This window comes from Ambystoma mexicanum, chromosome 7q (genome assembly GCF_040938575.1).
Source record: "Ambystoma mexicanum isolate Mex_15411 chromosome 7q, UKY_AmexF1_1, whole genome shotgun sequence".
Taxonomy (NCBI): domain Eukaryota; kingdom Metazoa; phylum Chordata; class Amphibia; order Caudata; family Ambystomatidae; genus Ambystoma; species Ambystoma mexicanum.
Genome location: NC_090941.1, coordinates 897,399,688 through 897,415,029, shown reverse-complemented (window position 1 = coordinate 897,415,029; position 15,342 = coordinate 897,399,688). Strand labels below are relative to the sequence as shown.

Below are 15,342 nucleotides of genomic sequence, written 5' to 3'. Positions count from 1 at the left end.
TGCAACGGAGCGGAGAAGAATGCATTCTTGAGATCTATCACAGTAAAGTGTGTTGCTTCAGTGGGTATTTTGCAAACAATTGTAGTGGAATTGGGTACCACTGGGAATTCTTCCTCTACGATATTGTTCAATGGGCATAAGTCCTGCACCATCCTCACGTCATTCATAGGGTATATGGCTGTGTTGCATGGGGACTCTGATGGCTGTATTATTTATGCCCTGTTGCCACGATGGTGTCATATATCACTGTGGCAAGTGTATCAATCTCTCCCTCGTTCCTTTCTCTCCTTCCCTCATGCCGCCACTCATTCATTCGACCACTGAAGTGCTCAATCACTCACTGCTCGCCCGCTCAGTGGCCCATAGTTCTAAAATTCTTCAGAACAGAGTTCCATGAATGTAACGGCACAAGTCATTTTCTGAAGAACAAGGAGGTGATCTTTTGTGGTATTAACATGTGCATGTTAACAGCGTTAAAACTCTACCAGGGCAAAACAAAATTGAGTGAAATGGAGTTGCCAGGGAAGAGGTGAGCTTGACTTGTTTTCTTTGGGCTAGTACTGTAGGCTTCTGTTGCACGTAAAGACAGGTAGCATTTTCTAATGAGCGCAGTGCAAATTGAACGCGTACAAGCAAGGTCTATTGCTTTTACATGCCCATTTTGCGCTTCAGCTCCTTTGCATGCCCGTCCAAGGCATTTTAAGGGTACAAAGCAGAGTTTGCATCTCCGCTTTGCTTTCCTCTTCCATCTTAGAATAGCACCACATTTTTACGCCTGCATCATATTTTCATTCCAGCATAAAACCAATAGATTCCTATGGAATCCCCTTTGCATTTGCACCTGCTAATGAGCAGGCAGATTCCATAGGAATTCATCAATAAACGCCGTCTGCAAAGCATAAGTTGCAGGCAGCGCTTTTCTTTTGGCAAAACTGGGCATAAAAATGAAAGTTAAGTGGATTTTGCCTTGTTCCACTCTTCACTGTTGCACTCCGCCTTGCAAGTTATGAAAACTGCATGCAGGGGTCCCAGCAGCACATAAGTGCTAACATTGGCGATTCCCTTGCAGGCAATTTGCATTTCATTTAAAATAACTCCCACAGATTTATTAACAGGCCTCTCCTGTGGCCAGAGGTCACCAAGCGCCTAGCATTTTCAGAGCTCGAGCTCTTCAAACTGTTTTGGGCTCACTTACGTAACTCACTTCCTACAGTGATGTTGCGCTTTTGCGAATTACATTTAACTTGTTCTGCACAGTCCCATCCTTGTGACACTTGGTTCCATGTGATTATGTCACAGTGAAAAACTCACCAGGTAGGTGACTTTTCTTCCCAAGACCCCTAACATTCTTTCCTCAATTATTCTAGGAGGGGTTGAAGGGGCCCCTGCACGACCCTCGGATGTGGAAACAAGGCACAATCACCACACACAAACTGATACGTCAGACACGAGGTTGTATTGCCAAAATCTAGGGTTTATTGAAAAAAACAAATAGTCCCAGTTGGCCAAATGGTCCCACGCCCCGCAACGTGTGTCTAACAGACCTCGGGGGACGCAAGCTAACAAAAGTTGTACATCAGTTACATATATACAAAATGAGTGTCTCACAATCAGTAATGACACATTTGACACGTTCGATGCCGCCCCTAATTCATTCTCTTTGAAGTGGAGGGGATGATTGACAATGGTGACGAATATGACATTTTAGATCACCATATTTAGTAACAGTTTGCAATCTCGAATTTACAGACACTATTCTTTATTTTCGAGAACACAGCACTTCTGTTTTCATGGACAAGCTGCGCGAAGGGGGACTGGCACATTCCAGGCCTTACTATCTCCTGGTTTCGATTCACGCTCTAGAGGTCAGCTTGCTCTCCGGGGCTCACAGCGCTCAGAAGGGGGGCCGTAAAGAAGAACATAATTCAAACCCTTTAATATTAGTTTCGTGCATTGCTATTCTTTTAAGGAGACTCACTGGCATCCGTGTACTGATAAGAATGCCTTGCTGTGAAGGAGGAAAACAGGTTTTTCTGTCTGGCTCCTCGCGCAATGTTTCAACATGTCTTTAATAACCTTGGACCATTGAAGCAAAATAATATCTACAGCAAAGCAGTTTTACATGAGGCAAAAGTGGCGATGTTAAAGAGAAACATACAGAAAACAAAATGGCGATTCTGGTTACCTTAAAATGGCCGCACTCTAGTTAAACCAATAGCTACGTAATAGGTAATGAGCATATATTTTTATACTTTAAATGAGGCGGTTGGTCTTCGGCAAATCAATTATCCTGCATTGCCTTCTGTTCGAGGGGTGTCTACTTTTCTAGACTGTCAGGGTATCATTATATATTATTACCTCCAAGCCTAGAATATTTGGGAAAAGTGTTTTTCTGGAGGGTGCATTTTTAGGGAAATATTACCACCTGGTGGCTATTTCCACAGCAACACATATTCTAGGGGCCCGATTCTCATCTTGGCGCAGTGAGCGTGATAAATAGCACGACTCACTGCCCCATTTCTTGACACCCAGACACCACTGCTATTCTCATGTGGGCCTGGGCGACTTCGCAAAGCACGATAGTGCTTTCGCTGTAATCCGCCTGTTTCTAATGGAAACAGGCAGATTGCAGAATCTCGGCAGCATTTTCGTTAAATAACGAGGGAAGTTATTTATCGAAAATGCACCAGAGAACACAGTTCCTATACACCAAAGTGAGCAGCTTCCACATTGCAGGATGTTGAAGCTTCTTACTGTGGTGTATAGGAAAGTGTTCATATACACCGGTGTGGTGTATATGAACACTTTCATTTAAAGCGAGCAGCTTCAACGTTGCATCCTGCAACGTTGAAGCTGCTCGCTTTGGTGTAAATGAAAGTGTTCATATACACTCGTGCGTTGTATATGAACACTTTCATGTACACCAAAGCAAGCAGCTTCAACGTTGCAGCAATGTTGAAGCTGCTTGCTCTGGTGTACATGAAAGTGTCCATATACAACACGGTGTATGGACACTTCCATTTACACCAAACAAGGCTCCTTGTGGCACTCCTCCAGTTTAACAGCACCAAAAGGGTACCGTAAATGTGCGCTAGTTTAGCGCACATATTAAACTGGAGGAGTGCCAGAAGAATAGGCTTCCAAAAAGCCAGTTTACGAATGTGGCGGTTGCTAAATTGGTTTCCAACCCATCCTAGCAACCTCCACATGTATTCCGAAAGTGGCGCATTCCTTCTGACTTCGGAAGAATCCGCCACCTTCAGAATAGGTCCTAAGTACCGAAAAGGTTGTTAAGCCTTTTAACGTCCTTTTCGGTACTTAAAACCTACATGATAATCGGGCCCTGGGAGGGGTATAATTATATATGATTACCTCCAATCCTAGAATATTTGGGGAAATTGTTTGATTGTCTAGGGGTGCATTTTTAGGGAAATGTCGCCACCTGGTGGCCATTTTCACAGCAACATTATCACTGGATACCATGATTCTGTACGTAGAACCTCTCCCTGCTGTCCCTGCAAACTTCCAGGGATAACAGGTAAGTGGTGTGGCTTCTTAGCTGAAATGGCTTATTCTGGTCTCACAATGGAATGGTTTTTATTTTTGCTTAATTTAAACGCAACATAATATTAATGTGTTTTGAAAAATACTTACATAACCCATCGACGACCTGTACTTTCAAATGTTAAGGACCTGCACTAACACTTTAAGTTTTGGCAATTCTAGAACTATTCTGTGCTCAATTATTACTGAATGGTCCCTTTTTGTGCGCATTTTCATGCCACCCTCTTATAATTCCTCTTTCCTTTCATCGGCTCTCGGTCGTAGCGCGTTAAAGTGAAGTGTTTTGCATACACAAATAATCAATAATATACGAAATAAAATCTCTTTCGCTTACCAGGTGTCGGTTCCACTCCAGTTAGGAACTTAACACACACTACTCTGTTATGTTGCTCTGTGACATCTCACATGACAAGCCAACAGCACCTCGAGGCCAAACTCACGGTAGACATGGGATAGACATGGGATACACAAATGCCTATTAACATTAAGATGCATTATCAAGTGTAGCTCTTTTTCCTTGCCTGCTTAGTTGGTAACATGCATAAATACATCAGAGCTGGAGTTCTCTTTTCAATGTGTTATATTTGATTTTACTTGTATGATTGCGTAGCTTTCAAAAACACATTAAAAAAAAAGAAACGAAAACAATACAATAATACAATCGATAGGCACACACGAAGCATCAGAGTCCACAAACGAGGGCTTTACTGTGTGTGTGGTAACAGTGGCGTAACACAAAATGTGGGGGCCCCCCTGCGAGCCATGCTGAGGGGGCCCCCCAACTCGGCAACAAATCACGGGTTGCCCCACACTCTGGGCCGGCCTAGACTGTCACGCTTGCACAATACGCATGAACGTGCTGCTGAAGGGGTATGCCGCACACTGCACTAGGAAAAAGATATAAATATGTGTTTTAATGCAATATACAGCACACTTTCTGAGATAAATTGGCTATAAAGCCAGAGTGTTTGCAATTGTTTTGTAGGGTAACACAATCCAATACATGCAAGTCACCAACAGTGCACAGGAACATTAATGCTTCCAACTGGCTGCACAATGTAGACCAGTGTAAACACGTAATAACATTATAGTACAGAATGCCAGGCCACATTTAGACATACCTAGACTGTTTTCAGCAAAATGCCAGTCAAAGCAATCACACTCATCAAGAAGAGAGCACACAATAAAGCATGTGTCTCCATGGCCTCGAACAACACGGCCAAACTCTTTAAAATCTGCAAGGAACTGGTCAATCCTGTTGTGGTCTATACCTCTTCTGTTCCCTCCCATGCCCTCTGTACAGCTCTGGCCTCTCATTTCTCTGCTAAATCTCAGGACATCCTGTCCTCTATGTCCTCTTCCTCTCTCGGCCCATTTTGCCCATCTCTTCTCTCCTCCTCCTTTTTCCTCTTTCTCTCTGACAACACCTGACGAGGTTTCTAGACAAGTCCGATCTATGAAAGTGTCGTCCAAACAGGTGCTCCGCTGCTCCTCCAGAACCATCAAAGCCCATATTGACACCCTCACTCCAGCCTTGGCCGATTTCTGTAATCACTCTTTCGCCACTGCAATGTTCCCCTCTCCCTTTGAGCACTCCCTTGTGCACCCACGCTTCAAGAAGCAGTCTGCTGATCCTACCTGCTGGAAAACTATCGCTCAATCTCCACCTTTCCTGAGCAAACTCTTGGAAAAGCTTGCCATCTCCCAGCTTACTCTCCACACTGAATCTGTTGGTTGTCTCCATGACCATCAGTCTGGCTTCAGAGCTGCCAGAGGCATGGAAACTGCTCTCCTTAACACCTGTGCTGCTCTCTAACCTTGATTCCAGCATTCCTTCTATTCTCATCCTTCATCCTTCCTCTGCTTTCGACAGGGTCAACATCGCCGTCCTGATCAATCGACTCTGTGAGAACCTGGGCATCACAGATCAGACTCTAGAGTGACTGACCTACTTCCACTTGGACCGCCAGTCCGCTCCCAGGTCGATCGTGGTCCCATTCTCTCCGCCACCTCTCTCTACCTGTGGCATTCCCCAGGGCTCTATCCTCTCACGCTGGTTTTTCAACCTCTACTTGACCACTTTGGCCTCCCTGATCTCTACCTTATCCTCTAACTTTCAGTGTTGTGCAGATGACTCAGCTTTCCTTCAGGCTCCCCTCATCCTCCTCTCCTCTCTTGCTCATTCCTGACTGTCTATCCACGATTCAGGATTGGTGCGCCTCCAACAATCTCTGCCTTAATGCCAGTAAGACAGAGATCCTTCTCATTGGGACCCTTGCCACTGTGTTTCCTCTCTCACTATAACTGACCACCTTGGGCCCTCTTCCTTTGCCTTCCTGCGAGGCAAAAAACCTTGGTGTCATCTTCAACGCCACACTCTCTTTCTCTCCTAACATCTCGGACATCACCAAGAAGTCCCACTACCAGCTGCTCCTCCTCAATGGAACTCTTCCCTTTCTCACTCTCCACCAGAAGCTCACTGTCTCTAAGCTGGACTACTGCAACAGCCACTTTCTCAATCTGTCTTCCTCTAGTCTCCGTCATCTGCAAATAATCCAGAACAGGACTGCAAGACTTAGCCTTGGCCTCAAGCCCTGGGATTGTATTTCTCCAGCCCTGAAATCTCTCCACTGGCTGCAAGGATCAAGTTCAAGAACCTTTGCATTGCCCACAAGGCTTTCTGGGGCCAGTGCCAACACTAAATCCAATGCTCTCTTCCAAAATACCTTCTTTCTCTAACCCTTCACTCAGCTACCTCCAACTCTCTAAGGCTTAGACATTTCTCCAGGCAGAGAGTGGGGGTAGACCTCTCTCCTCTGCTGGTGCCTCCAACTGGAATGGCCTCCCTGCCCCTCTCAAACTTGAGGCGGAAAACCTGAAGTTTCGGAAGCAGCTAAAAGCTTTCCTCTTCTCTGCTGCTTTCGCTCTCTCCCCCCCCTGCTGACCTACCTGACCTACCTGTCTGCTGTACTGACTGGCTGCTTGGCTACCCTCAGAGTCTCTCTGAGTCCAGGCTCTTTCTTGATTGGTCACCCTTGCACTGCCTCCGGGCCTACCATGCACTTAGGGGCTGTAACTGTAACCCTGCAGTCCATTGTTCTCCTTGCACAACCAATAGCTGCTCTGCCCTGGCTGCACTTACTGAGAGCATTGCTGCCCTGTTTTCCCCTCCCCTCTCACTTGCACTTCCCTGCTCCCTTTTCCCTTGCACTTCTCGTTCTCACAATGACACAAGGCCTAGTGAGATCGTTTGTCTTGTCCTCCCTCTATCATCCCTCCCTTGTGTACACTTGTATACAGGCGCATTATAAATGACTTGAATCATATCGTATCATTTTATCACAGATGCCCAAAAAAATATACAATGCCGCAGTAAGAAATGGCTAGACTGGCAGCACCCAAATGCCAATCTAGCCAGGTAATTAAAGTTAGCAGGACTACTTTATCAGAAATGTCCAGTTAAAAGAAAGTCATACCAAACTGAGGAATGACTAGACTGGCTAAATCAAAATGCCTCTCTAGCCACTAATACCATATATCATGCCTGCTTAGCCTGGACATGGACAACCATTATGATTTATCACACAATCCTGCCCCCCCACACATCCACTCTCCCTCCCACCCACCACCCCAACCTCCACAAACAGCTCCTTGGCCCAGAATTACCTCTGCGTCCCTCTTCCTTGTCCCAGAGCTTTCGTATGAGGCTCCTTGCCTCATAGGTAAGTACTGGGATGAGGAACAGTGGGACTAGGAGTGATGAAGATTACAGGTAGCTAAATCAGGCATTACCTCCATGTACCTCTACCTCTTCCCAGTACTTTTGTATGAGGCAGAGTGCCTCAAACACACGTACTGCCTCGTATATAAGTACTGGGACGAGGAAGAATAGGGCTAGGAGTAAGCAAGGCATTAAACACAAGTAGTAGCGCAACACCATTGAGTTGACTGGGCTTCAGCACTACCCCCCCTGACATTTTGGGCTATATTGACTCAACTTGGCTAACCTTTAGAGCAGTTGCCAGACCGAACAGGACACAGATTTTAAACGGCACCTGGTTTTTGCTGTTAACAAGAACCCAGCAATTACCAACGTAAAGCATTTCACTGTTAGTACCTGCATTCAAATGCCACATTGTTTAGGCGATTGAAATCGTGATGTGGGTTTAGTACTTGCATGCCAGGGGAGTGATTGGAAGGGTAGACAGGGAACAGGAGACTTATAGGAGAGAGTTAACTGCTTGTAACATTGAATCTGCACTAGAATAGTCTCATTAAAATGCGTAAATAATTTGGATGCGCCCACACAAATAAGTTTCCCCCTCCCCACCGCATGTGAAGTTAGCGCCTCTCCCAACATTTGAAGGGTTAGCCCCCCGAAATGAAGGTTTTCTTGTGCCCCTGTACACAAGCACAAACACCCTTCACCTTATACACACCCAGTCATCCACACATTTAAGTGTGCACCCTTTCACCATACACTCACACAGGTAGCCACCTATACATTTATGTGTGCACCCTTTCACCATGCAGGCACACCCCCACAGCCACCCATACATTTAAGTGTGCACCCTTTCACCATACACACACAGGCAGCCGGCTATACATTTGAGTGTGCACCCTTTCACCATAGACTCATACACGCACACCTCATGGAGTTGAGGGGGGGCCCTATTACTTAAAAAAGAAATTGGGGCTCATTACGGGTCCAGCGGTAACCGTGCCGGTGCTACCGGCGGGTTGCCGCCAGACCCATAAAAAATTACTATGGCCTGACTTCCCGGTGCCACCGTGCTATTTCAAGTCCGGCGGCTGGGAAATCAGGTGCCGGTAATTTCGTTAAACCCCAGACTCCACGGGAATGGGGACACAGAAGCACCGGCACCATTGTTAACGGTGCCGGTGCTTCCGTGACAGGTCTGCCTACCGTGGCTGCTGTGCCTGGCAGGGTCAGACCTGTCGGGCACGGCAGCCCCACCAGGCAGACCTGTAATATGCCGGTCCGGAAACAACAGTGCCTGTAAGCTTACCAGCACCGTTGTTTCCGGACCGGCATGGTCAGAATGAGCCCCATTGTTTCTTTTTTAAGTCACTATAACTTCATTAAGAAATTATTTCAGTTAAGGACCGAACCATAATCAAAATAATTTCTTTATGTTGGCTGAGTGGCTTCAAAAACAAACAATTTCTTTTTGAAGGCATAGGGTTCCCCACCCCCCCACCCCATGACATGGAGGCCTCCAGCCTAGGGTCTTCCATGTCATGGGGTACGGGGGCCCTCAGACTTCAAAAAGAAAGTTTATTTTTGTAGTCACTCTGCCTTCATAAAGAAATTATTTCTGTTACAGAAATGTTCTTTATGAATGCAGAGTGAATTTCAAAAGCAACTTTTTTTTTTTTTTTTTTTTACTGGGGCCCCCTCCCAGCCATGTGCTGGTGGGGCCCCCCCAGTGCTTTAAGTGGGGTAAGAAATTGAGGGGGGGCCCTCATTTGGGGGCGTGGCATCCGCTGTGGGCGTGGCCTAAAAGTGCACAAAACATAGTAGGGTGCGCAAACAAATATATAAATGTAGTAGAGCATTTATATATTTGTATGCGTACTAGTATGGTTTGTGTATTTTTCAAGCCTTCTTTTATAAACATTGCAATGTTACATATTTCTATGTTTATAAAAGGTGGCTTGAAAGTGTACAAACCATAGTAAGTTGCGCACACTTGTGTGCTTACCTTACTACGGTTTGTGTACTTTTCAAGCCACCTTTTATAAACATAGACATTTGTAACATATTTCTGTGTTCATAAAAGATGGCTTGAAACGTACAAGCCATCTTTTATAAAGCGTTGAGGACGGACAAAACCCAAGGTGGTTTTGTCCGTCGACAAAGCTTTATAAAAGATGCCTTGAATTGTGTACGTTTCAAGCCGTCTGTTATAAACGTAGAAATATTTCTACGTTTATAAAAGATGGCTTGAAACGTACACAATTCAAGGCATCTTTTATAAAGATGTGCCAAAGGAGACAGGCACCTGTAACTTCCCTGATGACCCCTCAGATGGGGGGGTCATCAGGGAAGTTACAGTGACTGACAGAAGTGCCAGCCAGCCTCAGCGACGCTGTGGCTGGCTGGCACTTCTGTCCACTTGCCTAACGTTACACTGGCGGGCGCATCTCCCATCGCGGCTGCGGCCGTGGCGGGATAATGCGTCCTGCCATGGCGTGGTGCGATTGGGGGGCCCCGGCAGGGCCCTGGCTCAGCCCCACTTTTTGGAGACTGGCGGGGCCCGGCCCCGGCAGGCCCCGGCCCACTTAAAGCACTGGGCCCCCCACACCGCGGGCCCCCCCGCACCGCTGGGGCTGCGGGGGCCCCTGTTACGCCAGTGTGTGGTAACCGCTTCTCAAATTAGTGGCCTCAAGCCAAAAGCGAGGGTTTCTAACAAGTTGCGACAGTCACATTGCACACAATACAGCCCGATTCTAAGGACTCGATTGCTACAAGAGATTGTGCAGTAAAAAGAGGGAGACGTTTGTGCGAGTTTGTCTTGTCTTCATGATATCCCTATGGGAAGCTTCTATTGGTGATTAGAGCCTGCATTCTACACTTTCTGATTGTGTTGAGAGAAGATTGCATGCTCCAATGTGGCATTAAGACGTGTTTGCAGGCAGACTTGGCTGTATGGCCTGCCAGCCTAAGCCAAAGTAGGCCCAAATGCCCAAGCTCTCCCACAAATGCCGATATTTAGGCTCTTAGGCCCCTGGCATATTTATCGTCAGTGTGGTGAGGGTCTAAGTCCCTTTTCACTGTTCATTGCAGGTGGGGAGCAGCAGGATGTGGGTTGCGGCAAAGTCAAGGAAAGCTGAGTGAGATTGATTGGGCATGGACGGGGATGGGATGGATAAGAGAGGGCTTTAGATTTAAGAGGGGGCATGTGGAGCGAGAGTGGGGGCAGCATGGTGGCACCCTGGCAGTTGCAGTGGCAGAATGGCACCTGTAGCGCAACACAGGCATTGAAGGTAGCTCACTGGCTAGCTCACTCACGTCGGGTGCTTATACAGTTTTAAGCACAGCGTTGATGAGCAAGCTTTTCCATTTTGGGCTTGCAGCCCGAGCTCTGCTGACTCGGGACCCATAACTGAAAAGTCCGCCTGCCAAAGTGTGTTCATTGCTACTCTCTCAAAGGGCATGGTCTAAGAATTAACAAAAAATGGTAGCCACGAGAAGGAAAAATGCGCCGTTGGCCCTTTTCTATTTCCATTGCATGTGGGCGAGACATGGTCCTAGCGTGGAGGCAGTAGCAGGAAGGTACGATTTTTTTTAGCCAGAGGGCAGGGGCATATTCTTGCGATCCGTGGGGCGAAGGGTGAAGGCAGGGCCAGGGCCTGATTGGAAAACATGTGGTGGACGAGGTAGAGGTGCCTGCAGGCCACTGTGGAATGCAGGCGGATAGCAGCCATTCACGCCCGTGTTCCCGGCTTCCATGCACGTCATTGGTTGCCGCCTCTCCCTGGTTGCTAATAATTATACATCTAAAGAGTGCTTCTTAACACATTGTGTATAGGCGCTATACAAATAAACTATCATATCACTGTACTGGGGGAGGAGGAGGCATCCTAACTTGAACGCAGTCTATTGTACAATCGTTATTTCGTAGTCCCCATAAACTATCATGTACACAGTAACCTACAAGAAAACGTTTTATGTTAAAATTATGCAAAACATTTGTGTCACAGTGGAACTGTAAGAGCACATCCTTAATGGAAAAAATGCCCGTTATGTATGCAAATGATAAGAAATGTGCTTATTTTGCCTGTCTTTACGTATAACTATATCGGTTATGTTGATGTATCTTATTCTTTTCTTTCCTTTAGGGGAGATCACCATGGGAAGCAAACACCTTCCAGCATTGGTTGTTTTCCTGTGCTCTCTTCAGAATGCTGCTCCTTCTAACTCCCGTTGGAAGCCCACATGGCCAAATTACAAAGTTCCCGTAATCCTTCCGCAGTCCATCATGGATTTGGACAAACCACACTTTGATGCGAAGGCAAACTTGGAGGTGGTGTCGCCATGCGGGCCAGCGTGCCACAAGCGTTCTCCGTCACCAACATTTGAGGAACTGAAGGAATATCTGTCTTATGAGACCTTGTACTCTAACGGGACCCGCACTGCAACCAAAGTTGGAATTTACGTTATCAACAATGGCGGTGCCTCTTCTGGGGCTAGATCCCGAACAAAGAGGCAAATTTATGGCCATGACGGCCGGTTTAGCATCTTTGGGAAGGACTTTTTACTCAATTATCCCTTTTCCACATCAGTGAAGCTGTCTACGGGTTGCACAGGAACTCTCGTGGCCGAAAAGCACGTACTTACCGCGGCCCACTGTATTCATGATGGCAAGAGCTACGTCAAAGGAGCGCAGAAACTTAGGGTGGGCTTCATGAAACCTAAGCTAAAGGATGGGGGCAAGAAACTGGACCCGGTAACTTCTGCGTTGCCCGAAAAGATGAAATTTCAGTGGATAAGAGTCAAGCGCACACATGTCCCCAAAGGGTGGATTGAGGGTAACGCCAATGACATTGGCATGGATTACGACTATGCCCTATTGGAACTTAAGAAGCCACACAAGCGGAAGTTCATGAAGATTGGTGTCAGCCCATCAGGGAAACTGCTGCCTGGGGGAAGGATTCACTTCTCCGGCTATGACAATGACAGACCGGGACATCTGGTGTATCGCTTCTGCGAAGTCAAAGACGAAACCTACGACCTTCTGTATCAGCAGTGCGACGCCCAGCCGGGGGCAAGTGGCTCCGGAGTATACGTAAGGATGTGGAAGAGGCAGACGCAAAAATGGGAACGCAAAATTATTGGAATATTCTCAGGGAACCAGTGGGTGGACAACAACGGGGTGCCTCAGGACTACAACGTGGCCGTTCGCATTACCCCCCTAAAGTATGCCCAGATCTGTTACTGGATCAAGGGAAACTATGCCGACTGTAGGGACGGATAAGACAATGGACACGCCCCACATGAGCAATAGCACTTCAAGGTCTTAAATACTTTTTCTAGGAAAAGCCAAACTTTTTCATGTCGTTAAAATGTTTTGTATTCTCATGTTTGACGTGGACTTTGACCTAAAAGCCACACCGTTTCCAGACATTTAACACTGCCTTCGCTTAAGCTGTTACAAAAGGATAGAAGAAAAATAAACAGACATAAAATTACCAGCTTTTAAGACCCCTCAAATGTCAGACTTTTTAGGTTTACCCTTGATGTACTGCTGGTATTAAGCACATGCCATTTTCTCCAGATATTGGAAATATACACTAATACTAGGAAACCTCAACAACAATGCTCTGTTGTCCAACTGGCTGTATTTTTCTTTCTTACCCAGGTCTGCACTTTTCAGGTCATTACTTTTGTGCTAACCTGCTCCCTGGAGCTGTTGCTGGCTTTGCCAGGCAGTAATACTTAAAGAATAGAGGAACATGTTCTCAGGACTCATGCTACAGATACAAATATGCAACGTATTTTGCATGTACTCTCAAAAATGTGTTTTCTGGTTCCTTTCTCTGTTTGTTGGCACTTTCTGTTTTTGTGATGCAGGGATGTGATGTTTTTAAATATTTTCTTTTTCCGATCCCTTTAGTTTTCTTGCTGGTGTTGTCTTATGTTCCTCTTCAGTCAAACCAGCACAGAACCAGAACCACTTTCCAATCTTGGACCCAGGTTGAGGGCCAATGTTGTAAGCTTGTCTTTTGGAAATAAACATTGCATTCCTCTGTAAAGTGTCTGCCAGTCACTAGTTTACCTTTCGCCAGTGTCGAAAATGACTTTGTTTGTTCAATGCATATGCCTGGTACATCATTCCTGTGCCCAGCTGCAGTGTAGCGCTGCAATGCTCGTCCAGTTCCTTCACAATGGAGACCGTTCTACAGGATAACAAAGCATACATTAAGTTTGACCTACGTTGCATAAACCAAGTGAGTGGGTCAACTGGGGGCAAACACAGCAATTTTGACGATTGTATAATGTTTCATTGGGTAGCAATGTTTCTCGTCCCTGTCCCTGTATTCACTTAATGAGGAAATCATTTCAGTCCTTACATAGAAATTCTCCGGAATGCCGAATTCGGGTTCTGCAACTAATTTCTGTCGCGTTCCTCCCACTCTGGCAGAACCTGCAAGGCCGACAACCGCCACGCTGCGTGCGGAAAAAAGGCACAGAGACGGAGCTGGTCTCAAACACGTCTTTATTGCTTTTCCCCCAAACACCAACTGCCTTCCATTTCCCTTGCGTCACATCCCGCCCCACTTCCCTTGGCCCGCCCCCTCCCGAACTACAATACCTAACATGACATCCCCCCCAAATTAAACATTTGCAAGATGGATTTGGTCCATCTCTTCAATGAGGCGTTTAGGTGTGGTTCGTGCTCTCTGGGGCTTAGGCAGCTCCCTGCCGATGATCGAGGTATTTGCTCACACTCGAAATCACTCCGCCCATTGGCAACAGATTCTTCCCCATCACCATGGTATGGTTCATCTGATGAGTAAATTTCTCTTATTTCTCGAGAGTATTGTCTCTCTAGCATGGTCCGTGTTATCCCCGTGAGATATGACGAGTTCCTCGTTATTTGTCGTTGGTCTCCCACTGCGGTGATCATCCATACTTGTCGTGCAGTTACGATGAGCGGATCCTCTTGGTATGTGGCCACGTGTTTGTTGGTCTGTGGTTGTTTAACCCCCTACTGTCTCCCCCACTTCCAGTGACGATTCCTTGGCTTTCTGTTTAGCAACCGCATATTGTTTCATCTTTCTTTTAGCCTGCTCGTTTCTCTCCCCATGTCCTCACCACCTATGTGGTGGCAGGCCTCAGATTCTAGGGTAGCTGCATGCGGATGTTCCTCCGAAACATCACTGCATTTCCGTGTTGAGCTGTGTGGGGTGTTCCTGTAGTCCCTTAGAAGTAGATGAAGAACCTGTTTGTATGGTTGGCCCATGAGATGCGCAATCTGAAGCGCTTGTTTCAGGTTGGCCATGAAGTGTTCTATCATTCCGTTCACCTGTGGCAATAATGGAGTAATTTTGCGATGTTGAAACCCCATGTATTCACTGAACGTCTTGAAATCCTGTCAAGTGAACGGGGACCATTGTTCGTCTTGACTTGATTCCATATGATGTGAAAATCCTGTCTAACATGGGGATAACGTGACAAGCCTACATGGATGCTACTAGTTGTACCTCGAGAAACCGGGAATACTCATCCAGGATCGGGAGCACGTATTTCCCACCCTCCATAGGCCCAAAAAAGTCAGCCGCTACTACTTCCCAGACCCCTCTTGAAAGTTCCGTTATGCTCAGAGGCTCAGTGTGCCGGTTAGGGGTGATCAACCAGCATGTGGGACACTCACGTAACAGTTCCTCTACCATGGTGTCAAGACCAGGGGACTGCACCTTTTGTCTCAGCATCCTCTTGGTGGAGACAACCCCTCTGTGTCCCTCGTGGGCTATGTCCAAGGCCTTCTTTCGCAGCTGAGCAGGTACAACCAGGTTGCGTCCTTTGAGCAGAACGTTCTCTTCTGACAGTGCTAGTTCCTCTCTGGCCTGTAGCAAACCTTCCACATCTTTCTGCACTTCCTCCACTTCCAGGCGTCCCATTCCTTTCCCCTCCTCCATCGCCCTGACTGCATTTACCGCATGAGTGAATATGGTGGGGTCAATACCTTGGGGTATGTTCTGCTGAATTAGGTATCTTGTATATCTGTCTGCCACTGAATGCTCCGGCTT

At 46.7% G+C, this 15,342-nt stretch overlaps 1 protein-coding gene across 1 annotated transcript in view; it reads left to right on the top strand.

Moving 5' to 3' along the window:
• Positions 1 to 13,344, top strand: part of PRSS23 (serine protease 23) — a 50,099-nt gene extending 36,755 nt beyond the window's left edge. Inside the window, exon 2 of the mRNA XM_069639715.1 lies at positions 11,431 to 13,344. Within this exon, the coding sequence (XP_069495816.1) occupies positions 11,442 to 12,566 (1,125 nt within the window). The 5' untranslated portion in view covers positions 11,431 to 11,441 and the 3' untranslated portion in view covers positions 12,567 to 13,344. The remainder of the gene's footprint in view (positions 1 to 11,430) is intronic.
• The last annotated feature ends 1,998 nt before the right edge of the window (positions 13,345 to 15,342 follow it).